Raw genomic sequence first — 27,423 nt, 5'->3', positions numbered from 1 at the left:
ACCAGCGATACGTACCTGTGCACACTGATTACTTTACGTAACTAAAGTACTACTGATTCCATATCTACGTCTGTGCTTGACTTTGTTTGAAAATCATGATGCCGGTTGTGTCACGTTATGTCATGTAAATGTTCAACTACTACCAACCCAACTTTATTCCATAGGTATGTACGAGCATATATCTACTTTTAGTTTCCGAGTTTCGTGGTGGTGATGAATAAATAAGGGCGTGTTGCATTACAGACCGAGAGAAAGTGGAGTGGAGTCGAATATGAGAGAAGAGTTGATGATGAGATGAAGTGCTTCCATTCCAGTTCACTTTATCATTTGCTAATTGGCACAAGGCTTCCAGCCTACTGCAATCCTTCCTTTCGTCTAAAATTAAACATTATTTTGATAATGACGGACGACGACAAGGACGGACACGTTTAGTACACAAAGTTCTGGGTTGTTTCTGATTTCAAGCCTTTTACTAATTAACAGATTTATCCTGCAGTGATTCACAAACCTGAGAAGAATGACAAATTTATTTGATAATGCGTGACGACGATGCTTTCTCCTCTGTGTGGCACCTACTTTAGCTAGATACCTGCAGACTAAGCAAATAATGGCCAGCAGATCGAACTCGACAATGAGGTGGTGCGGGATAAATCAGCGTCACTGTCTACTTAATAATTACAAGGGCTCAATTAGTCACACGTTTTAGTCAAATTGCTTTCTCCCGACTTTGCTTTGTTGTCCCTTTTCGCCTGTCAATTACGACATTACTTAATTACGAAAGATTCACCACCAGCACCGCTACCACACCTCAGAAATAAAGCTAAGCTTGCAAAATTGTCTCGCGCAAAAAGTGTGTGTGTAACGGAACGACAATAATTACTTACTTGCACAAAAGTTGGGGAAAAGTTGGGTATAATTAAGGAGAAAAGTTGGCAAATTTTCTATTTTTGCATGAAAGACTTTCCCCGAATAAATTAAATTACTATTGCCTCCTTCTTCAGTTCGGTTTCAAGACCTAGTTTTAAATCAACTGCACGATTTACTTGTACTTTCTCTTCACCCAACCAACCCACCAACTTTATCTCTGATTTTAATTTATTCCTCAAACTTTTCTCTCGTCTATTATGTCGTTGTGGAAAGAAAGTTATTTCACAAGAGAAATAATACAAAAGAAAGGAAATGAGCCAAACTATGTAGAAAAGCCGAAAGAAAAGAAGAAATGCATCACTCTGCCCGACAGGCCTGGCCACCCCTTCCTTTTACGGTATTATTCTCCCATTTAGCTTAACCAAAGTCAGCCAAAGAATCAGGATTGACTGACTAATTAGTTGGTGAAGACAGTGTATTTTTCATTTTCTAGTCGTCGAAACAAATCCGGTTTAATTCTTTACTTTCTGTCCGTCCATCCATCCATCCGGACGAAAACTTATTATTATTATCATTATTTGGCGTAAGGGGGATTCTCCCGTGCCAAAAAGTTTAATCAAGTCCCAAAAGAAGGCAGAAACCAGAAACCGCACAAGTCAACGAGTAATGATGTAATTTGATACCTTCATCCTCCCCCCATTGGATTCTATTCTATTTTATTCCCAACTTGGCAAACATCCTCTCTGCGTCTTCTCAAGATTAGTTCCAATTCAAATAACAGATAAAAAGAAAAGAGTTGATGGAAAGTAAGCAAACGCCAAAAAAGAAGAGAGAAAATTACGTAAAAGTGGAGCCAGAGCACTGATTGAATTTCCTTTGTTTAACCCTTGCCATCAATCACCCCACACTTTCTCCGTTAGCTTACGTGCTGTCTTCTCTCCTCTCCTGCTTCTCCTGAGTGAGGTGAGCCATCAGTCAGTTAGTCAAGCTCTTCTTCCGACGACGGCGTGAAGTAAAACAGCTCTATCCTTTTATCTCGCAAAGTGCAGCATATTGAGTTTGAAAATCAATGAACAATTTTCAATCCACAAATTGAACAGGTCTCAAATTGAAATTATACACATCGTTCCATGTCCAACTCCCAATAAGTTGTGGATCCCCGGGGGAAATTATTTCCAGAAGTGGAGTGGTGAACCAACTACTCTGAGCTGCAGTCTCTCCTCTAAACCAAACCCAGCAGACTCAACCACCATGGATGGAGAGAAAATCATCAAACCGAGAAATTTGCATTTCTCGGATTCATCTCCTTTCTCGGACCCAGCAAGAAGCAAGTAATTGTATTGTGGGTCGTAGTAGTAATGCGGTGGCAGCGGGTTCAGCCAGCGACGACACGGGAGAAATCATGAGCCACAACTGAGAACCATGTCGGAATTGTAATCCGCTTAGATGATTCGCTCCCTCTAAATGAGATTCGTCCATAGTAGTGGAATCTTCTTATGCAGCTTGTGTGGTGGGGCACGTGGGAGGATTATATACTTTCACCCACGACGAGCCGTCGAGGAGAGAAAATATATGGAATAAAATCGACCAGATTCTGTCCGAGATACGTATTTAATGATGTTCAATGTTTTTTTAAATTAAGGGTGAAAGCAAGTAAATAACACTTCACTGCCTGCAGCCACGGCGGAGGAACAACCAAACCGCAGTGCAGCCACGCCACACCCTTCATGTCCTCTAAACCTCTCGAACCAAACCAAACCAAACCACAGAAAGTAAATGAATAATCGGGTGCAGGTTTACGTAAGGTGGTTCTGTTCTTATTTGTGCAATAGTGACGTGCAGAAAATTTTAAGCTTTGTCTTGAATGCCAAATGACCTTATGCTGTGCATCGTACGCTATGTTTTGGTAGCGTAATAACTAGAATATAATCTAATCTCATGTATATTTCAACATCAAAAAAATAAAATCATTTTTTTACAGCTTTCTAAGTTTGGTCCCAAATTTGTAGATAACACGAACATGTTTAGATTTTTAAGGCGTGTATAATTTCTGGATAGTCATTTTTGTAAGTATTTCAAGTATTACCTTGGTCATGGTCTGGTCGCTCTCCTGCTAGTGACGAGCTGCTATGGGTGTGACTGGGTGATTGTGCCGCCGTTCCTGAACTTCCTCCATAGGCGTTTCCTGAGCAATTCCTCACCAACAGGCCAACTTTCCATCTGAAAATAATATAATTTCCACAAAACAAGTCAGCAAAACCATTTATTACCAAAGGCACAATAACTCAAAAACAACCCACTTTTGGTTTCTCCACCCTATTTGACAATTAACTACTTGTCAATATTTCTCTCCCCAATTACACACATTTTCAAACCAATCATGCAAATGCTCTGCCTGCTAATAAACGAAAAGCAATTTTTCTCCTCCCGTATTTATTCAGCAAATTCATTAAAATGTCGTTTACGATCCGGTTACTTTGTCCCCATAATAATTTAATCGTTTCACGTCGACATTTTACACATACAATGAAAACAAAATAGCAAAAAACATTTTTTATTACTAGAATATAAACCTTTACTACCCATTCCATCCTCGTTGTGATCATCATCATCATTATCCTGACCCCATTTTTTAATTCAATTCTTCTTAAAACGCCATCATAGCAAAAAGTCTTTACTTTTTTCAATCCTGGAACATCCCCCAATCGACCCGTGTACAAACTAGCCAAGTAACTTTACACAGAAAAATATTAGGTATTCAAACCCCACACGGAGAAGAGGAGGCACTCTACTTACTCTCTTTACTTATTTGCTTATAAGGCTTCATAAAAAGATAAAAAATTCATAGAAATTTTCATCCATATTAAGAACCTGCCTGGCTGCCTCTCTCTCAAAGCCAAGCCAAGTGGCCACTAACCCTTCTTCTTCTTGCTTTGTAGTATGTAAACGTAAACTAAAATCCAATCCACGACGCGTATACATACATAAACTAAAAATCAATAAAGATGTTTATACAGGCTTTTTGCAAGGCTCTAGTTTTTTCTCTCATGCTAAAGTGAAGGGAATCGATAACTCATTTCAGTTTCATTACGTAAAGAAAGCAAAGATGGGATGGAAACTAGGGCCGGCGAGTAAATGGAGAAATAACAAAACGTAGCAGTAGTAAAAACGAAAAAAGAAGAGTAAAAGTAAAAGTATTAAGTACAACAATGCGGAAAAAGGAAGAAAGCTAACGGCGTGCGTGAAGTGAAATAAAATTATATCGGAAACGGAACATCTCTTGCCGAGCACGTGCGTTCATTTCATTCCATTTTCATGTGAGTAATACTGGACGAAATTTTATTGATATAGGATTTATACGATTCCCTTCATTTCAAGTTCTGTGTAAATGTTTATGATTTGTTTTGTTTATTTTGTTATGATTGAATTTACACAAGGAGAAAGGAAAGCTGAGTTGAGTAAGTGGATAAAACATGCATTAAAGTTGTGTAAGCAAGTTAAGTAAGTACTTGTCAAACATGGGGAGAGTATTAAAGTGAAAAGTTATGAAATATTAACGTGGAGGAAAGGAGAGTTAAGTAAATACTAATTGATTTTCGGGACTATTTATGGCCTAGGCAATTATGTATGTATGCTAGTGAATTGAATAGGAAACATAAATATGACCCCGTTCGACAAGATGATCCCGTTATTTAGTAGTTTCATTTAATATAATTGAATCCAGAATGGGACACAAGAATTTGTTATTACTTGCGGAAAGTGCATTGAATTTACTTTTAGCAGTCGGAATGGAATGTCGAAACAGGAAATAAGACCAAGTAGCGAATTTGATATTGAGTGAATTCCGCTTTTACTCGATGCAAACAACAGAACAACAAAAACACATAAATCACAGACAGCCATAATAAAAGCCATGCAGAACGAACATAAAATTTCCATCCATACCGAAAACGAATTTCTGTTTCTGATGTATTCTCAAAAATACGAGGGAAAAAGAAAATCTTTCCCAGAATTAAATTATCTACGAAACTATTCTGCAAAAAAAAATCGCTGTTTTTTTTGTTTACCTGCACTGCTGGATATGCGGACCTCCTATAAACTTCGTCCCCATTGTGAAGCCACGAAGTTGAACAAACACTTTGACATTTTGTGTCGGTGGCAGCAGTCGTGGCCAAATTGTGGTGGGTGCGGTCGTTGGAATTCTGTTGACCCCCCACGACGAGATTTTTCCCAGGAGGGGATGATTCCCTGACGCCAATCCTCTCAAGGCACGCCGGGCACTCATTTTTAGTACTTAGGTCAGCTCACCCACAACAAACAATGATATGATTGATGACAAGTTAATTATTTTCAATCTAAATATCAACCACACTTGTGCATGAGAACACGACCCCGCTATTGGTACATTGTTCACTTAAAATCCTTCGAGTATGATAAGCAGGATGTCGCTGTAAATGATTTGTTGACACGCTTTATTTAGTTTGTTTTGTAAAACTGTCCTCTTCTATCTGAGAGGAAATATTCCTGATTTACACTGATTTTTCGGCTATGTAGTCTGAGCGATTCCTTCCAAGCTGGAGATGAGATGATTGTTGCCAATTTTTTGCTTTTGCAGAGACGTTAATTACCACTGGTTCGTCTGCTCTCTTATTCTTGCCAAGCTTTTCGTTTGCCTGGAGCAAAAAAAAGCGAGATCATAATAAAGTTAGTCTCTCAGCCAATATTACCAACTCACTACTACTAACTACAATAGAACACTGTTGATGTTTTGTGCAGAATACATAAAGTCACGTTTCATGTTTTGTTCTCCCTTTCATACCGTCACCGTCCGTTGTTACTTAACTTAGGAAGCTGTCCCCAGCTAGCTAACAAATTTTTTGGAGGTTTGCTTTACAGTAGAAGAGACGAATCTAAACTAGCTAACTAACTATACCTAGATAAACTGGTCGTGGGTAAGTATGCACACACGATCAACTCGTCGTATGTAAAGTGTTCACAAAGATCGGAATACAATTGCTTGTAAGAGAAGTTTATTATTTTGTGTGTTATTTTCAGAGCATGAGTAACCCACATAACACTTTAGAGTACCACTGCACTGTGTTTTTTTCGTTATCTGCTTGCAATATGTGTGTATCAGAAAAGATGCAATATTATACAAATAGTTTTCATTTTTTTGTCGGCAAGAATGAAATGTTATCACACTTTTAACTTATATTATGTTAGCAGCCGCAGCGGATGAAAGGTTCTCTAGATGAAGGGGGCCATAATGGGAATGGTTATTAGGATGCAAAACAGCTAAATTGGGATGATGATGATGATGACTGAGTCACTATTACAGTACCAACACTGCTGAGAAGATGAGACATTTGTCAAATTGATGAGATAATAAGTGGAGATAAGTACTTATCTCGGTTGGTGGTTGGGTTTAGTTTTGTTAGGGTGCAGCCGAGTTGGGGTTTCGAGAGAAGAAGAGAGGCCGAAATTACGTAAATATTGGTGGTCTACCAATAAATACGATACCGCCCGACCGACCGACCGACACTAACTGGCTGACTAATGTATCTCTCTATGTAACAACAACAATGATGAACATTACACAAAAAGTTTAATTAAAAACATGCCTTCCTTCTTTACCTTGCTGATTAGTTCAATCTCAATTTACTAATTAATTCCTTCCCTACTTGAAAATCACCTTTTGTCAACAAGAGATGCATCAATTTAGTTCTTTTAAAGTACAAAAGTGAGCACTCACTCAAGACGAAACTTTTTCCTCACAGGGTCGTCACCGTCGTCATCATCGCTGGTGGAGAAAGTTTACAAAAATATCTAGGTTCTTGTTACATAAGCAACTTATCCGACCCGGAAGAAAAAGTAGAACAAGTAGAATTATCCCCAAAATATGTTCTCCTATCACACCCACCGGAGAAAGAAGGAGAGAAACGATGTGAAATGTACGTGTCCAATTTAATCCACCACGATCTGAGACAGAGCAAAATTGTGTAGATTGATATGGACACGGGATGAGAAAGTTGGAGCGAGTCCAGTCCCTTCCTCCTCTCCTGGTTTGGCAATGAAACCCAACTTGTGGTTCGTGCTAATGTATATGTGGTCTTGTATTTCCGGTTACTTTGACTTCACAGCCAGTGGTCGAGGTCAAAGGTCAAGCAGTCGTAGTAGTATCTCAGCCATCATAATTTCTCGGACCACACACACTACTCTCAACCATAGCCAGCCGGGCTCCAAACAACTACTGCAGTCCACTCGATATCTGCCACCCGGAAAAAGGGTACCACTTTCTCTGCTCTCTTTTTACTTATTTCGCTCCCACCAGCACTGCTAACTAACTAACATGCGGCTCCAGACTCAGTCAGCTACTACTACACTCTTTTGCTCTAGATCGATACCTGTCTCTGCAGAGTATGGAGAAAGCATGGAGTGAAAGTACAAACTTTTCCAATGGTCTGGTCTGGTCTGGTCTTTCTCCCCCACTAAAACTGTGTGGATGGATTCTGTTAGTATCTCAAAACGAAATCTCGCTCCTTCATACTCATGGGTCATGCATACGGGCACCACCAGAAGAAAAGAGTACGCGACACCACCCGCACTTATGTATGTAGACTGCCCGGAGAATTGCAACGGAACAACCCGACTTGTTGTGTAGTGGATATTTGGATATATGTGCCAATCTTCATTCACCAACCACCACTACTTAATGAACAAGTAGAATAATAAACGTGGAAATTGTAGTGCTTCAGATGGACACACAGGGGAAAAAAATACACGCAAACATAAACCTACTAACTGTTTACAAAGTAGAATTCTCGTTCGTGTTTCACTTTCTACTTGCAGATTCATGAAAAAAAAGAGAAAGTAATACTTGTGAAGCTTGCATTTGGATGCAGAGGAGAAAGAGAGATTGGGTTCCGTTCCTTCGTCGTTGTCGTTGTCGTCCACCATCACCACCAATTTTGCTGGGTTGGTTGCCTTTACTTGCAAATACGTACGAGAGAAATTCTGGAGAAAGTCTTGAGGGGAAAGTGGATACTGCTTCTGGTCCATGCATGCGACTCATGCGAGAATCCCTTAAGAAAAAGGAGACTGTTTTGGGAACACATTTACATTCACGAGGTGATGTCCTGGGTAAGTGGAACAAACACGAAATCGCGAAAAAGGAACCTGAGTGAGTACGCCTTAACGAACACTATTGTTGTTTGTATGTATGGATGGTGATGTGAACAACACGAGGGTATAAATATATAACAACTTTATTTCGACTTGTCAGAGTCGTCAGTGTATACTAACTAATTACTGGAGAGGGATAACAGTGGTTAACAGGGCATAGAAAACTATAGTATTATTCTGTAAAGGCTTCAATTCTAAGAACTACGAAATGTTTTGTAATGATTTAACTCACAATATGTAGTGGGTTAAAAAAACGGAAAAAAAAACAAAAAAAAATATTATCATTATACTTAATCATTACATACACAGGCTACGCATTGGTTTGGTTATTTGAACACGGTCACAGTCAGATACATAAATCATCTCGTTTTATCAGGATCATTATCATTTCATTAATTTAATTTATAGTTTCTCTGGACTTTTCTTGGTACATTTAGTTTGGTTGAATTAATTATTTAATGCTTTAAAATTTCAAGCTATTTGGTGTCGTGATTAGAAATCAAATCATGCTCTTCTTTTTTACATGCATGCATGCAGTCTATTCTACTATTACGTGAGGTGTGTGTACTGACTAAATGTGTTAGCACGATATTAATGCACTTGAACTTTTCTGTATAAATTACTTATTGAAATCTGTACTAGGGAGACAAAGTCTATTTGGTAAGGCATGAATTTTCGTCTTTTAAATTTGAAATTTGGAGGAAAAATGAGAATGGTGAGGAAAAATCCAGTCAAGATTCGTCAATGATTAAACGATCTTCATCTTCTTCGTCGGGATTGTTATCATCACCTGGAAAATAAATATATACGTATTATTGCGCATATTATTACACGGAATTGAAATAAAGAAGAATTACAAGTACATATGCATACCCGACTCGTCTTGAACAACAGACCAACTCTTCTTCGACTCTGATTCTGATCTAGATGAGCAGGACATATCCAGCGGAAGTTCAACTTCGTCATACTCTTCATCGTCGTGCTCATCTCCGTCATCATGGTAAATCGTGGGCGTGACTTCGACGAGGTTTCCCTCATCACTAGAATGTGATTGTCCACTTTTCATCGACAGGTCTAGAGACCCATCCTGACTGATGGATGGAATGAAACAAGTGCTTTTACTGGCAAATGGTGGCGATGCAGAAGCAGGTCTTCCACTATGGTGCGACCCGCCGTAGGTAAATGAGGATGAAGCTGAAGACAGCAAATGAGGCGTGCTTGTGGTGGTGGTAGCAGTGACGGAAGAAGTTAAATTCTGGCGTCTTCTTGGACGATACTTGTAATCGGGGTAAAGATGGTTGTGCAGTTTTCTGAGAAAATAAATGGCGATTAAACATCATTTCTAACGAAATTTTCAGTGATTTTGACAGTTGTCATACCCTAGCCTCTGAGCTTCTTCATAAAATGGTCGCCGTTCCTCCTCCGACAAAGCTTTCCAGCCAGCACCTGAAGGAAAAACATTTAAAACATATGCGAAAACACTTCACGAGTACAAGCCAATTTGTTTTTTTTTGTACCCAATTGTTTACTAATGACGGAATGATGCACTGTAGAATCATCATCCATAATTTTGCGCCTTTGCAGCTTGCTCCATACCATGAACGCATTGAGGGGGCGTTTAATCTTGTTATGATTCTTCTTTCCGGGCTGCATCATCCCCTCCACAAGCACAACGCCGTCCCGTTCTCCGAGAGACCCGTCATTGGCAGAGTGCCGGACAGGGGTCACAGTCACAATGGGAGATGACGAAGGAGCAGATCTACGTCGAGGTACAGGTTCGATGGATTTTCTTCTCCGGATGGCTGGCACAGGACCGGATACCTCCTTTGCCATAAAGAAAGAAGCCATTTCCCCGATGGATGAAAATGATGTTGAGATACTTTGATTGATGGCCTAATTACAAATTATAAAAAATATAATAATTCAATCCAATTACCAGAAATAATTTAAAAAAAGTTAGTTAATTCTTATCCAAAACTTACCGTCCTACTACCACCCTGAATACCTGATCCTCCTCCTCCTCCCCTCCCCCTACTTCTCCCATCCGAAACATACTGCTGGATGGGCGACAGCGTCCTCATCTGCTTAGGAGCCAACCCCCCATTCTGCACCATATTATGATGTTGTACATTCACCATATTATTAACTGGGCGTGGAGATGGTGAAGCCGCTGGCAAACTAACATATGCAAAATTCGTCTTCCCTGGCGCAAACTGCTCGGCTTCTTCCTCTTCCTCAGATAAGACAGATGAGAATCTCGCCTTCTTATTCTTCACAACAACCCCGTCAGTTTCTTCGCCCACAATTCTATCGATAATTGACAATTCTCTTCGTTTCCGCCCCACCTCGTCATTTACTAAATTTACGGCACTATTATTGTTCCCTTTCCTCCTCTTCTGATGCCGCTGATGGTGGAATTGTTGGACTACTTGTCCTTCACAGTTATTGTCGTCATCATCCACGTCAAGATTAACTTGCACAATGTCCACGTCCAAGTCCAATCTGGACAGAATGCCGGGAAGGTGATGACCGGGCGGTGTCGAGGTCGATTCTGTCGAGGAGGAGGACGAAGAAGCTGCCAAAGAGGCGGCTGCCAGTGTCCCCATTTATTGTGTGACCTGACGATGATGGCGGAAGTGTGGTGTCAGTCCACCATTGTTCACTTAATTTTTGAAACAATCGAAGAAAGGAGAACAAATGAAATGACGAGGAGGAGGATGGATCGTGTTGGATGTTGAAGAAGGATTATATCGCCCGCTTGGCTTTGTTACTCGTTTTGCCTCTTTCTCAAAACAATCATTAAATTTCATATTTCATTATCCTCGTGGTCTAGTTAAATTTTAGATTTCAAAACATTTCATCGAGAACAAAAGGTACGCATTAAAAATAAACGTTTGTTATGGGTCATGCTAAAATAATGCAATGAAATTGGCTAGGTGGAGATGATGGTTTTATGGAATTTTTGGAGGTTGGATTTGCATACTTATTCATCAAATCATTGATATGTTTTGGGGCGGATTTTGTTCTTTAATACTTTCCACAGGTTTAGTTAGTAAAATTTTTTATTAGTTAGTAGATAAGTTTTGAATATATAATAGCATCAAATTTTACATGGTATGATAATAAAATACATAGGAAAGGACGACGACCCTTCACGCACGACCCAGCGGCTGGTGTCATTAGACGTGATCAAATTATGTCCCACTTCCAAGAACTTTTGTCCCAAGAAATTGTCAAGAAACTGAGATAAACGTCCAGGAAGAAGGAGTGACTAATTTGCATATATTTCTTATCACTTATAAAAGCATGGGTTTGCTAGAGTAGTACCGGAGAGAAGTAGACGAAATATTAAGGTCAACAATTATCAAATCTGAAACTCTATGCCTTTATACTTGACTCCTGATAAGTTTACTTGTCCCATAATAATATGCATCCTTTAAAGAAGGAACACTTGTAAATTAAATTTAATTAAGAGGTTCATTATTAATCATCTCATGAAATGAAATAATGTTTGCCTAAAAATGGTCAGTTTAGTTTGTGTCACTCCCCTGGACACATCTTCGATCTTCGCCTCGATATCTTCACCTCCACCTCCGCCTCCCAGCCATCCGCCCACCTTCGATAAGCCCCCACCACACCCACCACCACCACACCTACGATGCAACTATCCTTGCATCGATCCCTCTTCTTTTTAGGAGTCATTATTATCACAATAGTCCAGGTTGTGCAAGCTGATAAAAATAGTACGACAATAATCCAAGATGAGGAGGAAGGTGATAAAAATAGCAGCAATGTCGACGAATGTGCCCATTTTGGGGCGTGTTCCCAAACGTGTACAAGTCTTGGGGGTACTTCTCAGTGTTCATGCATTTCCGGGTTTCGCTTGAAGGAAAACAGATCTTGCGAACTAATTGGTAAAGAAAATAAGTTGGAAAATTAAAAAAGAAAAGTTAAAAGAAAATTGTTTTTAAAAATAAAATTTTAGATAACAATCCCATCCTAATTTTCGCCCAACTCTCTGCCATTCGTGTCCACCAACTCAAACCGGGTAACGAGCAGGATTACTTCGCAGACAGGTCGGGTTCGCCCGTGAGCGTGACGTATGACGCGAGAAGCAACTTTATCTACTGGTCAGACGTGATGGATAAGGAGGAGGCTATTTGGCGAAGTACGCTCGATGGGAAAATGAAGGAGAAGGTCGTGACGACAGGTAAAAAAACGTCTCAATATCTTCAACAACTTTCTTTTGCTTCGAAAGCTTAAATTCTGAAGTCTCAATTTTCCCGTAAATTACTTTCCCCAGAATTTGGATTTATTTCTTGTATAAATTCCAGTCTCAATTTTCCATCAATTTTGCTCAGAATTTTAGTTACTTTTCAAGCCTCAATACTTGAACTCTGACCACTTTTAAAGTTCCACTTTCACCCACGACTTTCTTTTCCTGCAATTATTAAACACCTTTCACCCCACTTTATTCGCAGGTCTCGTCCTCCCCGAAGGTGTAGCTTTCGACTGGATTGCGAACAACATTTACTTCACGGACTCCAACAAGTCTCATATTGTCGTCTGTACCGCAAACGGAGGCAATTGCAGCGTGGTCATTGAAGAATTGAATAAACCTCGAGACCTCGCCCTCCATCCGAACATGGGGTACACAATAACGAACTAATAATTACTAATTAATTATCAGCTTATTAGAAGATTTCATTAAACTTTTCTCCTTGTTTTACTTATTATTAGGCAGCTCTACTGGACAGATTGGGGTCAAACTCCGTGCATCATGAAGGCCGGGATGGACGGCTCTGTACCGATCGCCATAATCCTCGACAATCTCAAGTGGCCCAACGGGATCACTGTGGACCACGGAAACAATCGGATATATTGGACGGATGCGGGGACGGATAAGATTGAAACGGCCAATTTGGATGGAGGTGATCGCCTCATCGTTCATTCTGCTGGGATCAATCATCCTTTTGGGATTGATGTGTTGGGGGATGATGTTTATTGGAGTGATTGGAACTTGTATGAGATTCAGGTACATCGCAATTCGGCCATATTCGATTCATCAATCACTAATTAATTGATTACGACTATTTGTATCAATTCTCCAGAAAAGTAACAAGTTTGACGGATCCAACCATCAAAGTTTGGTCAAGGAAAAGTTTGAGCAGCTCAACGGACTCGCCGTCTTTCACAAAGCGAATCAACCCATCACTCGGAAAAATCATTGCAAGGATTCCGACTGTTCGCATATTTGCACCCTGACCCCGACCTCGTACAAGTGCAAGTGTCCCGTAGGGATGTATCTTGATCGCCGGAATAAGAGAACCTGCTCAGGTAAGACTGACTCTTTAACATGCGAGTTTATTTTTTTCCGGAATTTTACCACTTCTTAAATATTTAGTCGACAAGTCTTGGCCAGCCTTTGTCATCGGGTACAACAACACAATCAAAATCTCTCCTATCAACGCCATCGGTGGAAATACGTTTGCAGAATATGAGATCCCGGAATTGTCCACGATCGTCGCGATTGCCACGATCCCCTTCAACACGACAGTTTTCATTAGTGACCTCGACACTAAAAAGATTTACTCGTACGACACAAAAACTCTTAAATTGGCCCCGATCGTGGACAGTGTGGGTTTCGCCAAAGGGATGGGTTATGGTGAGGGAATTTGTTTTAAATGTTTAATTTGCATACGAACAAGTTTATGCAAAATTTTATTGCGCAGATGAAGTCGGAAACAATCTGTACTGGGTGGACTCGATAAGAAAAACGGTGGAAGTCATGTCACTCAAGACGATGACAAGAGTCATACTCTTCAAAGAAACCGACCGACCAATTGACATCGTGGTTGCGCCAAATATCAGGTAAAAGTGAACTACGTTTTGGCTAAATTTGAACCATTTAAAAAAAATTCAAGTTAATCTTTTCCTAAATCATAACTTCTTTTCAGAATGCTCTTCCTCGCCGAGACTTCCGATCGCGGCGCAAAGATCGTCCGAATGAACATGAACGGTTTCAATCGTCGCGTTCTCTACCGCCAATCTCGCGCTGAGCCGATTTCCTTGACCTACAACATTGACATGCAACGACTCTACTGGACGGACGTCGTCTCTGAGACGATTGAATCCGTGGGGATTGATGGGACAGAGGGCTACACGGCCGTGTCCCGGGCCGGTTATCCATTTGGAATGACCTCTTTCCGTAACTCGATCTACTGGACGGACCGTCACACCCAATTACTGATGGAGAAGGACCTATCCAGCTTTTCCGACCACAGGGGCATCTTCCTCGGAGACTATGCCGCCATGCGAAGAGGGGAGGTCATCTACTACGGATCGGGCAGCATGATGGCGAAGGTGGCTCTGCTGAATGGGGAGGCTGGATATAATACGAAGCTGCTGAATGACCATGAGTGCACAGGGAATAAAAATCAGTGTTCACACATTTGTCTATTGTCAGCGACGGAGTTTGAGGTGAGCTCAATTTGATAAATTGATGGTTGTCATAAATGTCAAAAATCTGTTTTTCCAACCAGGGAACTTGCATCTGTCCCGACAACTTAAAGCTCCACAGCGACGGGCACACTTGTATCGGCCTCTCCGATAAGGACGCCCCTTCCCCCGCCATCTGCGTGGAAGGACGCTGTAGGACCCAACTCACCACGAAAAAACCGTCATCCAAGAAGTCAAAATCTGGCAGCAAGTCTGGTTCATCTCGAGACAAGGGAAAGGATTCGAAAGACAAAAATACGACAGATATTAGTGGCCGAAGTGATAGTGAAACCACAACGCTTGCTTCCACAAATTCGTCGTCCTCCACAGAGTTCCTCGAGTTCTTGTTTCCGGATGGACTCTCCTGGTGGGATGATGCCGATGACGATGTTGGCGAGAAGGATGGCAAGAAGAAAAAGAAAAGCAAGCCTAAAAAGCCATCTTTATCCGAACTTGAGAAGGATAAGAGGAGAGAGAAGGTAAGTTTAGGTTCTTAAATTTGTTTGTAGTATTTTTTAACGTCACGTTTCTTGTCTACAAGATCTTGGAATATGACGAGTACGATGGCAGCCTCTCCTCCGAGGCGAGAGTTCTTCCCAATGGGAAAGTGGTACAGAGCGGAGACGCCGTTATCCAACAGGAGTCGGACGTCGAGAAGGACGTCATCGTAGAGGGGACGCATCCACTAGCGATCGCATTGGGAGTCGTGATTCTCCTCGTTCTGGTCGCCGTCATCGTTGCGATTGTCCTTCACCGGAGGAACGTCCACCCCAAAGTTTTAGTTCGACCATACGTCCAACATTGGTACGAATATCGTAATTTCACAATTTTTGTTTGATGCTTTTCAAAACTATGCAAACTTATTTCAGGGTAAAATACGTAAATCAACCGGTGCAACGCTTCTTTGAAAATCGAGGGGATCAGATGGATTCTGGGAAGCGACATATTTACGACGAAGTGTATCATCGCCCAACTTCCGCAGAACATTCCTACTCCAACTTTGATGTAAGCAAAAAAAAATTCCCATATTAAAGACATCGAAATAATGTAAATTGATGATGGCAGTAACTAATTGTTTTTTTTTGTATGTCAGGACTCGTCCGTAAATGTGTATGAGGAACCTGGGGACAGTCATCGCATTACGTACAGTCAATCTGACAAACTAATTCCGTGATGGAATCAGTCATCATCATAATCATGAGTTCAAAGGAGATTAAGATTTCCACATGGGGAGCAATGCAATGGTGTGATACATATATTTATGAATTATTATACTGTCGTGATGGAGGTGCTAAACAGCTAGCTGGTAATTAATTTATGCTAATCAAAGCTTACTTTTTATATTGTACTGTCATAATATTAGGAGTGAGGGACTAGTTAGTCTAATTTAATCTATAACGAAGCTATTATATTATAATTTTGTTAAAATATTGAGAGATATTAAAAAAGTTTGGAAATTTGCATTTGAAATAATTTTTAGTGCTGTGAGTTTCCTTTATTTTGTCATTACAAATCACAAAAAGTACACATATTTAGTGTATTTATACGGAATTTGAAGAAATAATTACTTTTATAAAACTAAAGCTATTTAGATGCCTCATTTTACTCGTAACTAACCCGAGGTATTTAGCTACATACATATTACGTACATAGAACTAAAGATTTTTTTGTAATAAAGCAGTATAGATGAAAAAATGCAAAAAGCTACAAATGATCATCACAGTTTTCATATGAAGGAGGTTTGGTATATATCGGAGGGAAGAAGAGTATCATGTTGTAATTTTTACTTACTTGGCAGCGAATTAACTCTGCTCTTTAATGTTTTCGGTAGATTTTGCTGTAGAGTTTCTCCGAGAATTATTAGCGTTATTGTTCGACGACGATGACGCAGGAGCAGCGCGGTCCGTACGATCTGTACGATCCCGATTTCTTGATGGGGGTGGTTTTCCATTTCCATTTCTGCCACCGCCACTGCCACCACCGCTAGAAGTTTCCTTGTTGCCGTCCTTTGCAGTAGAAGTTCGCAAACTTCCGGGACGATAAATTTGCATATCGGGTCGAGTATGGCGACGTTTTTCATCCTTCTTTTCTGGATTACTTTCCGATACAGGAGCGTCTGATGTTGGGGCTGCGGAGGGAACCTTCTTGACAGCTTCTGTTGATTTATTGGTAGTTGAGGATGATGTTGAAGGTTTTGCAGTGCTCGGCTTGTTGTTATTATCATTCCCATTCCCTTTGTTGGAAGATAAGCCAGGAGGTCTTTTAATAATTTTCACATCGCCAGGATTAGCGTCACCACTACCACCTTCCTCTCCAGATTTTACAACCTTCTTGACACGAATAATTTTCTTAACAATTCTTGTCTTAGGTTTAGTGGTAGTTGGTGGATCACCACTGACTTGTTCTGCGGAACCATCACCCGATCCATGTCCACTATTACCCGCATTGCTGGACTTTTTGCCTTTAGGACCAGGAGCATTGTCTTCTCGTTTGGGTTTAGGTTTGTCGATGCTGCTCGTGGAAAGTTTTCTCTCGGAGGTAGATGTGGATTCTGGCTTATTTTTCTTGTCTTCTCCTCCAGCGCAACTACCTCCTCCGGATGAAGAAGCTGGTTTTGTGGATGTGTCAGTTTTTGTAGGAAATGGTTTTCCAAATCGAGCTTTATTTTCTTCTTGAGGTTTGTCAAATTTTCGGACATCTTTCGAAAACGGATTATTAATAGGTGGTTTCTTCTTCCCAAATCGCGAATTTTTGTCCTCGAATCTAGGTTTGTTGGATGGAAATGGCTCCTTTGCTTTATTGTTGTTATTTTGGTTGCTGCCACCTTGAGACGACGGACCTGGTAAGTCTGTCGTACTGCTTGTAGTTGGTTTATTAGTCGGATTGGGTTTATTATCAGGAGCTGGCGACGATTCTTCAGGGTCCTATCGAGAAAAACAAATAAAAAATGCTACAAAATTATGAAATGTGCAAAGAAATTTAAATGCCTATGCAAACCTCTTTAATGTCGTCTTCTTTCCTCTTCGCGAGAGGACCGCTATTTCTAGACCATCGCGTTCCTTGTCCGCTTTTCGAGTACGTCACTGTCATTCCTTTAGCTTTGGCATCTTTCTCCAATTTCTCTCGCTCTCGTTTATCTCGCCGTTCCTTATCTCTTCGGTCACGTTTCTTTTCCTGGAGAATATTCAATAATTAATTATGAAAGAATAATAATATATTATTTGAATTATTTATACAAGAAATTAATTGATTTCTCGTACCTTTTTTACTTCACGGTCAACTTCTCGATCTTTATCGCGCTTAATTCTATCCAACCGTTTCCTTTCACGTTCCTTCTCTTTCCTCTGTTGCCGTTCTTGTTCCCGTCTGAACTTTTTATTTAAAATTGACTGTGTTAGTGGGGTTGGCTCAGGTCCTGATTAAAATAAACCCGTTAAATATATGTATATATGTAACATCATAAAAATGACAACTTTTACGAACACAAACTAACCTTTCCGTTTCGGCTTGTTCTCAATTTCAAGCAGCATTACCTCTGCAGTTGCATAATCATAATCCGGAAGTGGAGCCCCTGTCCAAAACTTGAACGGGTTGGAATCATATTTTCTCATAAACTCGATCCATTCCTCAGTTTCGAGCAGCTTTCCCCTCTCCTGATTCACTTTGTTGGTGCGGAATATTTTCTGCGACATGGCAAAGTCACCAATCCCGTAGTATCCCTCACCGTCCTCGTCAATAAACTGATACCCGGTAAAGCGCTCAATGAACCAGAGAGCGTCATCGGCATCGAGAAAGTTTATGTGAGCTACTGATTTTCCATTTGGCCCTAAATATGATAGATAATTAATTAGTGTTATTTAAATGTGTATATTCAATATTTATTAAGTTAAACTCACCCCATGCTGGATCAGGATTGTCTACCGCAACATAATCATATTCGGGTAGGGGAGAGACATAGTCGAGAAAATCTTGACACGACAGCTTCGGAGGGAGCATTCTTAAAACGACCTGGTTCAATAAAGAGCATTTGTAGTTTTATTCAGAAAAATCCTGTCTACAAAAATTAGTACTTTTGTTGGTCGAACAATGTTCGGGGCCCATCGGCTATTTTCATTATTTGTTGGATCATCTCCTCCCCCCTCAGTGACGATGTTGGCTTTCTCGTCGCTTCCTCTCCCATCATCGTCCTCGTCGTCCTCATCCTCCTCCTCCTCGGTCGAATTATAGTCTCGATCTTCAATAACGATTGGGGTGGTGGTTTTAATTGTTGGCATTATTGGCTCTTGGATGTTATCTGCAGATCGCTGTTTATTTCGATTTTCTTCTTCCTCCTCCGCCTCCATCTCGTCGCCCCAACGAAGTATTTTAGAAGTTTGACCAGACCCCTCGACTAGGCTCGAAGATGAGCCCCCCGTTGCATTAATCTCTGAAGGATTAAGGTCATCAGGAGTCGGTTGACGACACGAGATCGTCGCGTCGTCCATTGTTGGCGAATCCTAAATTGACAATTAGGTAATAATGCAAGATTCCTAAACTTTTTAGCTCGTTTCCGTGGAGTGAATGTATTAGGATTATGTAATGAGGTTGTCCAAGCATGGGCCATCTTTTAAAAATTATTAAAAATTTTCGAGTTGGGGACAGGCACGCATTTTTTGGCGTTGTCACCCGTTGTTGGGTGAGTGAGAAATTATTTTAAAAATTATTTTTGCTACATTTTCTGGGGACTGCTTTTAATTTTTAACTCGATTGCATATTACATATGTGATATTGATGACCATTTTTGTCCCCGATACTTTTATATATTTGTACACGTATTTATATGAATATTTTTATAAAGAGCACAACCAGGTAGATAATTCGAGTTCCGGAGAAAAAATTTTCATTTGTCTAAAACTTGACAAAATTTTCATTATTAAATTATCACTCCCACGATAACGGTGGACCTGGAGGACGAAGAGGAGGAGGATAATTTAGTTCTGGAAGATTTTGTAATTGATGAGGTAGCAGCTGCTGGTGCAGATTCAGAAACCACTCCTGCTGATACCGAAGATGAGTTGTTAACGGTATAAGTTTTTAAAATCATGAGGATGTCAATTTTTGTCAAGTTTTTTTAAAGATAAATAATTAAAAATAAACATTTCTTTATCTGGAACTCGAATTATCCTCCTGGTTGTGGTCGGTATCTTCATAAAAATATGTATACAAATAAGTGTAGAAATATACAAAATTATCGGGGGCAGAAGTGGTCATCAATATCACATAATATGCATTCGAGTTAGAAATGAAAAAGTCCACCGAAAAATAATTTCTCACTCACCCAACAACGGGTGACAACGCCAAAAAATGCGTGCCTGTCCCCAACTCGAAAATTTTTAATAATTTTTAAAAGATGGCCCATCCTTGGACAACCTCATTACATAATCCTAATACATTCACTCCACGGAAACGAGCTAAAAAGTTTAGGAATCTTGGTAATAATGGTAATATTAATATTAATATTCTTAGTTTATCATAAATCACACTTTCATAGTCCGTCAGCTTACCTTCTCCTCCTCAACAGGAGGAGGATCAGAAGTAACTTTCGACGGTCCAGCTTGACTTTCTATTTCTTCGACAAGGTCAAATTCTTTTGTCGCCGGCTCGACAACTTCTTTTTGTTCTTGTTCTTCCTCCAGTGGTGGACTTGTGTCCATATGCTACTCAATTGGATTTTGATTAATCCCTTAATAATTTAATTTAATTGTGCACCTTAAACTTTACATATAGAGCAAAATTTATGTAAATTCATATTCACACGCCGCACGACAGAAAAACACGAACAAAGCTCGTTGTTATCGTCTTAAACAAATTCCCTATAAAGCTGACAGCACCTTTAATGATGCAATTTTGAATTACAAATTGTAATGAGCGTTATTAATTACAATTTAAATTTAATTAATTATTTGTTTCGTTCACCGTGTCTTTTGATCGAAGGGAACAAATTCATCTCTTTATACCCAAAATCCATTGTCACGCCGCGAATCAATTCCGGCGTTCAACTACAACTCTGTCGAACTCTATTTACAACACTGTAAGATTTATAAAGTTTTGGAGTTCTTTTTTTTTACACAATTTTGAAATTGTTTCAAAAATTTGTGCTAATCCTGGGGTGTCAATTAGCTCACAAAGATGTCGAGTCGTGGCCACAGTACGAAGGAAACCTTGCTTCAGTTGGTGGACGATATCGAAACAATTTCAAAGTGAGCAAAAGTTTATTTGCAAAAATATTTTTAAGTGCACAAACAATTGTAAATTGAATTGAAAAGTTGGAACTAATTTTGTAATTTTGAATTTTAGGGAAATGTTGGAATCGATAATTGCTCCTAAACCGGAAAAGCTGTCTCATGCTGAGCAAACACAACTGATTCAGTTGATTATGGCGAAAAATGAGGATTTAAGGGACAGTTTGAAGGTAATTATATATTCTCATATACAATTCCATTATGTTTTATCATTTAATTGCTATCTGGGATAATTAATTATGCGGTGTAACTTACAGATTGCAGAAGATCAGGCCGAAATAGACCGTAAAATGTCCGACCTCGCTGTAGAAGTATCCCGACATGATCAAGACATACAAATGTTACAAAAACATTTAAAAGAAGCAGAGACTCTGTTATCCACTGCCCTGTACCAAGCTCGTCTAAAATTGGATCAGATAACCAAGGCACAGACACACTCTGTCAACTCGGAAGACCTTATTCGATTCGCTCACCGAATTTCTTCCACAAATGCTGTCGCAGCACCGACAAATTGGCTCCCCGGCGATCCGAGAAGACCTTATCCGACCGATTTAGAAATGAGGATGGGATTACTCGCGAGATTGAACGAACTCCCAATGAACCAGGTTCGCAAATTTACTCGTCAGAATTATTTTTACAAGAATTTAGAAAGATTTAATAGTCGAGTTGATTACTTATGTGAAGAAAATCATTATCAAATTTTGAGATTCACAATATCTGGCTTCATATTGTTAAATGGATAGTTTGGGTGCAATTTACTTGACCTACTGATCCTGATCAATTCATTCCCACCTCGAAGTTTGTCATCCATTTGCATCATGCGTAACCAGTGGGCAAGATTGTACCATTTCGCAAAGTCGTGTGGCTCCCAGCGTTTCTTTATTAACATGATAAATTGCACATTTACAATTTGCCAGTCCAGCCACAATTATACTCATCTCCCAGTACTCACCATCCTATTGTAGAGACTGACATACATCAGCGTATCCGCCATAGTTCGATAAGTCCCCCCAAAGAAACCATTTTCCCCCAAATGATGATCCATCTCGTCCCACATGTATTCCGAGACTCGCCTCCCCCTCACGTTTCTCACACAATAATTTATCCACTGTCGAATCAGGGCATTTTGGGCTGGACATTTCCCGTAAAATCGATCCTTTAACTCCACAAAGTATTGCGTCATGTACGGCAAGATGTTGTTGAAGCTGATGAGGACGTCGTCGTCTATGATGTACCCGACGTTCCGCATCTACATAATTTCCAAACGTTCTTAATCATGAGATTTAATTACAAATTTAATTTTCTCACATTGCACTCTTCATCCAACATGAAACAATCCAGACAACTCGACATGTCATGAAAATCAAAGAGTTTCTTCATATCGGCAATTTCATCTCCGCGACACTCGACATTTCCCAAATTGACAAATTTCTTCAACTGTTGCAAATTTTCAGAGTAGTCCTAAAATACAAATACGCATATAACAATTTTTCAATTAGTAATTAAATTTCTTGCGGATTATTATCCTTACCCACAACCGGAAGCAGAGCCAGATCGGAGTTTCATCATAACTCCTGCAAGCATCCAACACCGCCACCATGTCGAGTTCTGTCCTCTCTTTGGCTAGCGCTTCCTGTGGCGTGACAAATTTGAGCGTGGGCGTTTTCTTTTTCAACCTGGGCTCCTCGATACTAAACAACGTTTTGTCTTTTTTCGAAGCTTTAGCCCATGCCGGGTTATAGTTTCGTGATGCGTTTCGAACATTGCCTAAACTTTGGGGAGGAGGATTTAAAACAACCATTGACTTCTTGTCCTGTATTTTGGTAATGGGGGCATGACTACTCGAGCGACTAATTGATGGCATGGTGAGATCCATTAGTTCAGGTGTGTGAGAAACTGGAAGTCGGACCGGGGGGAAAGTAAGCGGTAAGGTCTTGGTGTTGAGCGGGGAGAACAGAGGCGTTTGACCGCTCCGATTTGTGGGATAGGAATGTGTCGTTAGTCCTCGAGACGACTTTGTCGACAAATCGTTTGCTCCAGCAGTGAGAGATTTCTGAACAGGTTTTTCATGTAGGAGAGGAACTGGGAAGTTTTGTTCTTCCACGACTTCAATACTACTGTTGGTGGGGTTTGGTGATGGTGGGGGTTTCCTCCTCGCGGTGGAAGGTCGGGTTAGTAACGGAGTCGACGCAGTGTCCACTACCACTTTTACTTGATGAGGTCGAAGATTGGGAGTGACGCCGTTTGTGGATGGAGTGGTTTTTGAGACTGATTGCGACACGGGATGAGTATTTGGAGGAGGACGCAAAGCTTTTTTACTCGGTTTAACCGATGGCCGATTTTTTTCTGGGGGTGGAGAAAGAGTGAGGTTTGCATTTGTGGTGGATTTTTTCATTTTGATGAAATTTAGAGTTATTTACTGAATTAGTTGGTTGGGTTTAACAAAATACTGCTTTTACAAGGTCGTCAAAATAGTTTATGTCTGAAGTTGTATGAAACTTTGCCAACTTTGCCAACTTTGCGTTTCCTTGTATATCCACAGAATTTTGAAAAAGTGGTAATTAAGAAAAGCGAGCCACTACTACTACAATTATTTAATAAAAAGCTTGGAATTATTAATTATGCTGTTTTTCTTAGGTATTGGACTCCATGCCTCGGGAAACCATGATGGGAAATTCGAATCCTTTGGGCAACCCCTTTCCTCCCTGGCACCCACACGCCCATCATTCTGGTCAGACGCCGGATCACTCTGGTTCTGCCTCTTCCTCCATGTTCCAACCCCTCGCTCATGCCTCTGCCTCCCCACATGTCGGTATCGATCCCTCCACGCGAAATCATGAAGACGTCGAAGTTATGAGTACGGATTCGTCAAGCAGTAGTAGTAGCAGTGAGTAGTTAACGGGGCATTATAGTTTGCTCTGGCCGCTCTATCAGCCAATACAGTCCCTCGCTCAATATTTCTCCCGTATGTTACCCCATGCATTATTTTTTGCACAGGTTTTTGATCTTGTAATTCGAAAACCGAGATTAAATGTACACTCAAAAATGTGAAGTATGTTGGATTATAACTAGTAGTTGTTGCACAACAATAAGATAAGGCCCTTGAAGGAATTGATAAGCTACTTGTATTTATATTAATCATCGAATCTCGAGGAAAGCAAAATTTAGACGAAACTTGACATTCGTCGATTAATATAAATAAAAGTAGCATATCAATTCCTTCAAGGGCCTTATTTTCTTGTTGCGCAACTATCACTAGTTTTAATCCAACAAATCTCACATTTTTTAGTGTACATTTAATCTCGGTTTTGGAATTACAAGAAAAACATTTTGCAATTTTTCCTGATTCGTCTCATCTCGTCATAGAGTATGTGTGCCGGGAAGCCACCACCACACATACTCTTCCCATTGGAAACCACTAAAAACATAAACAACTCCAGATGAATTTTGCAGTTTTTTTGCAAAAAATTCAAAATTCCCACCAAAGCTCGTGAACTTTTTACCCCACCGAGTTCATCAGTTTCGCCACTATGTGATTTATGAGGATTAGAATAACATAAAATATTGTCAACTCTTAATTCATCAAGTTCTAGCTCGAGTGATTTTTAATGGGTAATGTATTTTTCTACTGTTTTATTTTTAAGTTGTATTTGTAACACAGAACAGATTTCGTATAATTAAAAGCAGAATTATGCATGTAGCAATGACATTAAAAGTGGAATTGCGTTTCACTTCACACTACAGATTTTTTTAGTTGTGCTCAGGCTTTAATATTCTTAAACAAACAATCTTCCCAATCCGCCCAGTACTTTGCCCTCATTCTGATACAATATTCTTTCAGATTGGTCAATTCTGCAAAAATTGGTTATTAATTCAACTTCAGGATTTCATATTAATGTAATTATTACCATTTTCCACCAAATTGTGATACGGTGACCCCGGCATAGCCCACACACACTGAGCAATAGAGCCAAAAAGTGCACAATCCGCTTCACAAGGTTGATCCCCGGCTATGAAAGGTTTGTCCCCCAACAGGACGGAAACGTCTTTCAAGTCGTCAGAGACAAGTTTGACGATCGTGTCAGGAGGGTGTCGTCCTAATCCTTGAGCATTCATTGATTTCTTTATCCGGCCCGGAAATACCCACTTTAGTAGACGGAACTTTACACCGGAAATATTTATCAGATTGGGTATGCTTTGGACGCCTTCAACAAATCTCCAACGTGCCATCCCCCTGAAAAGTTTATAAAAAATTACAAAACCTTATGATGAATTTGCGAATATTTACATAATTTTACAACTGACCAGAAGAAATGCTCTTCTAGCATGACGCGTACAGTTCGTGCGGATGCTTTCTGTTCAGGGCTCACATTTTCCCAAGGGTTTTTGTCATATTTTCTAAAACGGGATACACAAATTGTGAATTAATTTACTTAATTACACTTAATTAATTTTCTCCATACTTGTTAAGAAACTCAATAATTAGCTGAGAGTCGGTCATATCGACACCGTTTAAAGAAATCCAGGGAGTTTTTCCGCTTGGTCCAAAAGGTTTGGTAGTATCGACCTGGATTTCACAATTGCACATCATACTTGCATAATGCAAGTTGCATTAGATATGTAAATAAATACGTATATTTTTACCTGATACGGAATGTCCACCATGCGGAGATAAGTTTCCAATTTGAGAACGAAAGGCGATATGCTCGGAATTGGTTTGCCCCTTTCGATACAATGAAGGATCACTGTATCTTTAAGATCCAGTTTCGACATTGATTTCGAATTCCTGTTTGTAAAAATAATTTCGCAATTATCCCATGATTTTTAAATCCATAGTAAAACTTACATGATTACGATGATTTTTCAGGACGGATGTTCACGAATTTATCATCCAATTCTCAACTTCGCATCAAACTTAATACGAGAAGTTTGTTTGCCTAGCTATGTAATGTGTGTACTTGGCAAAAATTGACAAAAAATCGAAAGGCCTTGTAAACTTAATGCGTGTCCAGCGATTTTGTATGCCTTTTTTCTCGAATCTCGAATCGTTAGCGTCACTGCATTAATATTGGACCGTAATCACTAGACTCTGGACTAGTGACTCTGAAGGCTTTTTTTGCGACATGGCAAACACAAAATATGTACATATGCCATTGTATTGTTTAGCTCATCATTTAGTTCAGTAGGTTTACGTACCGTGTTTGCAAATATTAACATTTGAGGACATAAAGATAATTCACATACTTCGACTTTAATAGAGCATAAGTACAAAGTAGGTGTAAGTGTTTTTATCTAATCAGCAGGAGTTACATATGGGCATGTTATTATTATTAGGTAATTAATATCGTAGTAATAAATTGATGAAAAGACAAGTACAAAATAAATGGGACATGACGTGATCAATACCTCAATTGCAAACTCAAGTAACAAACTATTCAATTTAATAAATTAGATATGTATGTCGTCATTCGTAAATATCTTACTCGCGATGATTGCACGTGTTTGAAATACAATGCCAAAGAATGCATGAATCTAATATTGATAATTAATAAAATTAAGCTCTTATGTTTGACATGCTATTAAAAAAATCTATATTTAATAAATACTCAATCATGTTTTTAAGTCTGATAAAAAATTCACATCATGGTATTTAATCTCCAATGCCGTCACCAATTTCGTAATAAGACTTGTGTATTCTTCTCTTCATTGAGGCAGTGTGATTTCTGCCGAGTCGACATCGATGTAAAACTTGCTGTATGAAACTTGTACCATAGCTCTGAAAAGAAAATTGTATTTAGGATTTTAAATGTAATGATTGTTAACAATTTTATAATTTCATACTTGAAGAACACAGTCCCCTCATACTTCTTGGGAGCATTCCATGTAAACTTTTTGCTCGTTCCGTTAAACGGGGTGTCATTTTTGTCAAAGTGAAAGGCGTAGCAGTTGACCCTAATTTCCTGAAATGCATTTTTATTAAAAATGTGTCACGTGCTAATTTAATTATTAAATATAAATACAAACTACTTGAAGATATTGATTGTCAATGCAGATGTAGCCCAGCGTGCATTTTCCTCGTTGAACCTGAGGCTCCTCTTCCCCCAGACCTCGGGACCCCAACTCGTTCAAGTTCTTGAGGTATTTCGCCTTGATGGCGAACCGAATATATTTCATTTCCGTCGTGTTGGCTTCAATTAAACCTGGAACAATAAGTCGTATAGTTGATTATTTAAATATTGCAAAATTCTGAACGCACATTCCGTAAGGTGCTTTGCAACTATGGCGGACGCCCTGAAAGACTCTCGATCCTTGTTGCACATCGAGTCGCCCCCAATTTGGCACGTTATCGATACGTTTTTCCGACAGACGTTCATCTTCATTAGAAATACTTCCGATGACTCTTCTGACATGTCGATGCACTTTCTTTCGCCAACCGTGTTATCATTGTCCTCACTCGTCGATACTGGGTTTGATGTCCATAAAATGATGACGAGGTAAAGATACAGGAACAAGCAGGTTCTACTTCCTCCGTGAGATAAGAAATGGAAAAAAATATGTAAATTCTTCATCCTCACAAGGCAAGAATTATGCAGGA

General features: G+C 39.7%; 8 protein-coding genes and 1 long non-coding RNA gene across 21 annotated transcripts in view; 3 read left to right on the top strand and 6 right to left on the bottom strand.

The window, feature by feature from the left end:
* Window positions 1-8,075, bottom strand: part of LOC110845327 (calcium uniporter protein, mitochondrial) — a 30,101-nt gene extending 22,026 nt beyond the window's left edge. Inside the window, exons 1-3 of one of the 3 annotated variants that reach the window (XM_035847547.1) lie at window positions 7,745-8,075; window positions 4,935-5,540; window positions 2,954-3,087 (exon numbers count right to left, since the gene is read on the bottom strand). In XM_035847547.1, the coding sequence (XP_035703440.1) occupies window positions 2,954-3,087; window positions 4,935-5,152 (352 nt within the window). In that variant the 5' untranslated portion in view covers window positions 5,153-5,540; window positions 7,745-8,075. Of the gene's footprint in view, window positions 1-2,953; window positions 3,088-4,934; window positions 6,564-6,619; window positions 7,098-7,744 lie in introns of those variants that run through there. The other 2 variants (XM_022091727.2, XM_022091726.2) reach the window with 2 other exon arrangements.
* On the top strand, window positions 7,048-8,315 carry LOC118434319. Its single transcript, XR_004833928.1, has 2 exons — window positions 7,048-7,153; window positions 7,264-8,315. It is a non-coding gene; the product is annotated as an uncharacterized LOC118434319 (long non-coding RNA).
* LOC110844176 lies at window positions 8,115-10,817 on the bottom strand. Its single transcript, XM_022090313.2, has 5 exons — window positions 10,032-10,817; window positions 9,567-9,942; window positions 9,429-9,495; window positions 8,923-9,359; window positions 8,115-8,839 (listed from the first exon to the last, which is right to left on the bottom strand). The coding sequence occupies exons 1-5, from the start codon at window positions 10,653-10,655 to the stop codon at window positions 8,781-8,783; spliced, it is 1,563 nt and encodes a 520-aa protein (XP_021946005.1). The 5' UTR covers window positions 10,656-10,817; the 3' UTR covers window positions 8,115-8,780.
* A 748-nt stretch (window positions 10,818-11,565) lies between these two features.
* Window positions 11,566-16,020, top strand: LOC110842651 (low-density lipoprotein receptor-related protein 4). The gene is made up of 12 exons (XM_022088430.2): window positions 11,566-11,963; window positions 12,035-12,259; window positions 12,531-12,699; window positions 12,790-13,084; window positions 13,161-13,386; window positions 13,454-13,714; window positions 13,782-13,920; window positions 14,007-14,529; window positions 14,592-15,026; window positions 15,089-15,351; window positions 15,417-15,552; window positions 15,641-16,020. The coding sequence occupies exons 1-12, from the start codon at window positions 11,708-11,710 to the stop codon at window positions 15,719-15,721; spliced, it is 3,009 nt and encodes a 1,002-aa protein (XP_021944122.1). The 5' UTR covers window positions 11,566-11,707; the 3' UTR covers window positions 15,722-16,020.
* On the bottom strand, window positions 16,018-20,534 carry LOC110842652 (zinc finger CCCH domain-containing protein 18). The gene is made up of 7 exons (XM_022088432.2): window positions 20,091-20,534; window positions 18,618-19,043; window positions 18,444-18,555; window positions 18,041-18,373; window positions 17,808-17,962; window positions 17,545-17,721; window positions 16,018-17,471 (listed from the first exon to the last, which is right to left on the bottom strand). The coding sequence occupies exons 1-7, from the start codon at window positions 20,238-20,240 to the stop codon at window positions 16,350-16,352; spliced, it is 2,475 nt and encodes an 824-aa protein (XP_021944124.1). The 5' UTR covers window positions 20,241-20,534; the 3' UTR covers window positions 16,018-16,349.
* A 26-nt stretch (window positions 20,535-20,560) lies between these two features.
* LOC110844807 (mediator of RNA polymerase II transcription subunit 4) lies at window positions 20,561-24,535 on the top strand. Of its 11 annotated transcripts, XM_035847555.1 has the most exons (6): window positions 20,561-20,617; window positions 20,707-20,786; window positions 20,884-20,998; window positions 21,086-21,433; window positions 23,466-23,837; window positions 24,150-24,535. In XM_035847555.1, the coding sequence occupies exons 2-5, from the start codon at window positions 20,716-20,718 to the stop codon at window positions 23,721-23,723; spliced, it is 792 nt and encodes a 263-aa protein (XP_035703448.1). In that variant the 5' UTR covers window positions 20,561-20,617; window positions 20,707-20,715; the 3' UTR covers window positions 23,724-23,837; window positions 24,150-24,535. The 11 variants fall into 11 exon arrangements, with proteins under 11 accessions (XP_035703448.1, XP_021946793.1, XP_035703445.1 ...); XM_022091101.2 differs by having other exon boundaries at window positions 20,585-20,786; window positions 23,466-23,793; window positions 24,195-24,535; XM_035847552.1 differs by having other exon boundaries at window positions 20,585-20,786; window positions 23,466-23,793; window positions 24,174-24,535.
* Window positions 21,463-23,427, bottom strand: LOC118434316. Its single transcript, XM_035847546.1, has 4 exons — window positions 22,360-23,427; window positions 22,137-22,289; window positions 21,781-22,077; window positions 21,463-21,705 (listed from the first exon to the last, which is right to left on the bottom strand). The coding sequence occupies exons 1-4, from the start codon at window positions 23,221-23,223 to the stop codon at window positions 21,523-21,525; spliced, it is 1,497 nt and encodes a 498-aa protein (XP_035703439.1). The 5' UTR covers window positions 23,224-23,427; the 3' UTR covers window positions 21,463-21,522.
* Window positions 24,437-25,923, bottom strand: LOC110844808 (failed axon connections homolog). Its single transcript, XM_022091102.2, has 6 exons — window positions 25,675-25,923; window positions 25,473-25,614; window positions 25,292-25,395; window positions 25,134-25,226; window positions 24,737-25,062; window positions 24,437-24,680 (listed from the first exon to the last, which is right to left on the bottom strand). Coding segments are annotated over exons 1-6 (759 nt in total). The 5' UTR covers window positions 25,677-25,923; the 3' UTR covers window positions 24,437-24,588.
* A 374-nt stretch (window positions 25,924-26,297) lies between these two features.
* Window positions 26,298-27,219, bottom strand: LOC110845358. The gene is made up of 4 exons (XM_022091757.2): window positions 27,085-27,219; window positions 26,856-27,028; window positions 26,670-26,788; window positions 26,298-26,604 (listed from the first exon to the last, which is right to left on the bottom strand). The coding sequence occupies exons 1-4, from the start codon at window positions 27,206-27,208 to the stop codon at window positions 26,532-26,534; spliced, it is 489 nt and encodes a 162-aa protein (XP_021947449.2). The 5' UTR covers window positions 27,209-27,219; the 3' UTR covers window positions 26,298-26,531.
* Window positions 27,220-27,423: the final 204 nt, after the last annotated feature.

This window comes from Folsomia candida, unplaced genomic scaffold, assembly GCF_002217175.1.
Source record: "Folsomia candida strain VU population unplaced genomic scaffold, ASM221717v1 Fcan01_Sc002, whole genome shotgun sequence".
NCBI lineage: Eukaryota > Metazoa > Arthropoda > Collembola > Entomobryomorpha > Isotomidae > Folsomia > Folsomia candida.
This window is presented reverse-complemented; position numbering and strand designations above follow the sequence as displayed.

Coding starts and splice junctions, on each gene's coding strand:
- LOC110844176 (XM_022090313.2), bottom strand. CDS start 10,655: ATGGGGACACTGGCAGCCGCCTCTTTGGCAGCTTCTTCGTCCTCCTCC. Junction 9,943..10,031: donor TTCAGGGTGGTAGTAGGACG/GTAAGTTTTGGA, acceptor ATTTGTAATTAG/GCCATCAATCAAAGTATCTC. Junction 9,496..9,566: donor CGTCATTAGTAAACAATTGG/GTACAAAAAAAA, acceptor TTTTTCCTTCAG/GTGCTGGCTGGAAAGCTTTG.
- LOC110842651 (XM_022088430.2), top strand. CDS start 11,708: ATGCAACTATCCTTGCATCGATCCCTCTTCTTTTTAGGAGTCATTATT. Junction 13,085..13,160: donor GGAACTTGTATGAGATTCAG/GTACATCGCAAT, acceptor TCAATTCTCCAG/AAAAGTAACAAGTTTGACGG. Junction 14,530..14,591: donor TGTCAGCGACGGAGTTTGAG/GTGAGCTCAATT, acceptor TTTTCCAACCAG/GGAACTTGCATCTGTCCCGA.
- LOC110842652 (XM_022088432.2), bottom strand. CDS start 20,240: ATGGACACAAGTCCACCACTGGAGGAAGAACAAGAACAAAAAGAAGTT. Junction 18,556..18,617: donor ACATTGTTCGACCAACAAAA/GTACTAATTTTT, acceptor TTATTGAACCAG/GTCGTTTTAAGAATGCTCCC. Junction 17,722..17,807: donor TTGACCGTGAAGTAAAAAAG/GTACGAGAAATC, acceptor AATATTCTCCAG/GAAAAGAAACGTGACCGAAG.
- LOC110844807 (XM_035847555.1), top strand. CDS start 20,716: ATGTCGAGTCGTGGCCACAGTACGAAGGAAACCTTGCTTCAGTTGGTG. Junction 20,787..20,883: donor GATATCGAAACAATTTCAAA/GTGAGCAAAAGT, acceptor TTTGAATTTTAG/GGAAATGTTGGAATCGATAA. Junction 20,999..21,085: donor ATTTAAGGGACAGTTTGAAG/GTAATTATATAT, acceptor TGTAACTTACAG/ATTGCAGAAGATCAGGCCGA.
- LOC118434316 (XM_035847546.1), bottom strand. CDS start 23,223: ATGAAAAAATCCACCACAAATGCAAACCTCACTCTTTCTCCACCCCCA. Junction 22,290..22,359: donor GGCTCTGCTTCCGGTTGTGG/GTAAGGATAATA, acceptor TTTGTATTTTAG/GACTACTCTGAAAATTTGCA. Junction 22,078..22,136: donor TGTTGGATGAAGAGTGCAAT/GTGAGAAAATTA, acceptor GAAATTATGTAG/ATGCGGAACGTCGGGTACAT.
- LOC110844808 (XM_022091102.2), bottom strand. Junction 25,227..25,291: donor ATTATTGAGTTTCTTAACAA/GTATGGAGAAAA, acceptor ATCCCGTTTTAG/AAAATATGACAAAAACCCTT. Junction 24,681..24,736: donor TCACAATTTGGTGGAAAATG/GTAATAATTACA, acceptor CAATTTTTGCAG/AATTGACCAATCTGAAAGAA.
- LOC110845358 (XM_022091757.2), bottom strand. CDS start 27,208: ATGAAGATGAACGTCTGTCGGAAAAACGTATCGATAACGTGCCAAATT. Junction 27,029..27,084: donor TGCAAAGCACCTTACGGAAT/GTGCGTTCAGAA, acceptor TTATTGTTCCAG/GTTTAATTGAAGCCAACACG. Junction 26,789..26,855: donor TTGACAATCAATATCTTCAA/GTAGTTTGTATT, acceptor AATGCATTTCAG/GAAATTAGGGTCAACTGCTA.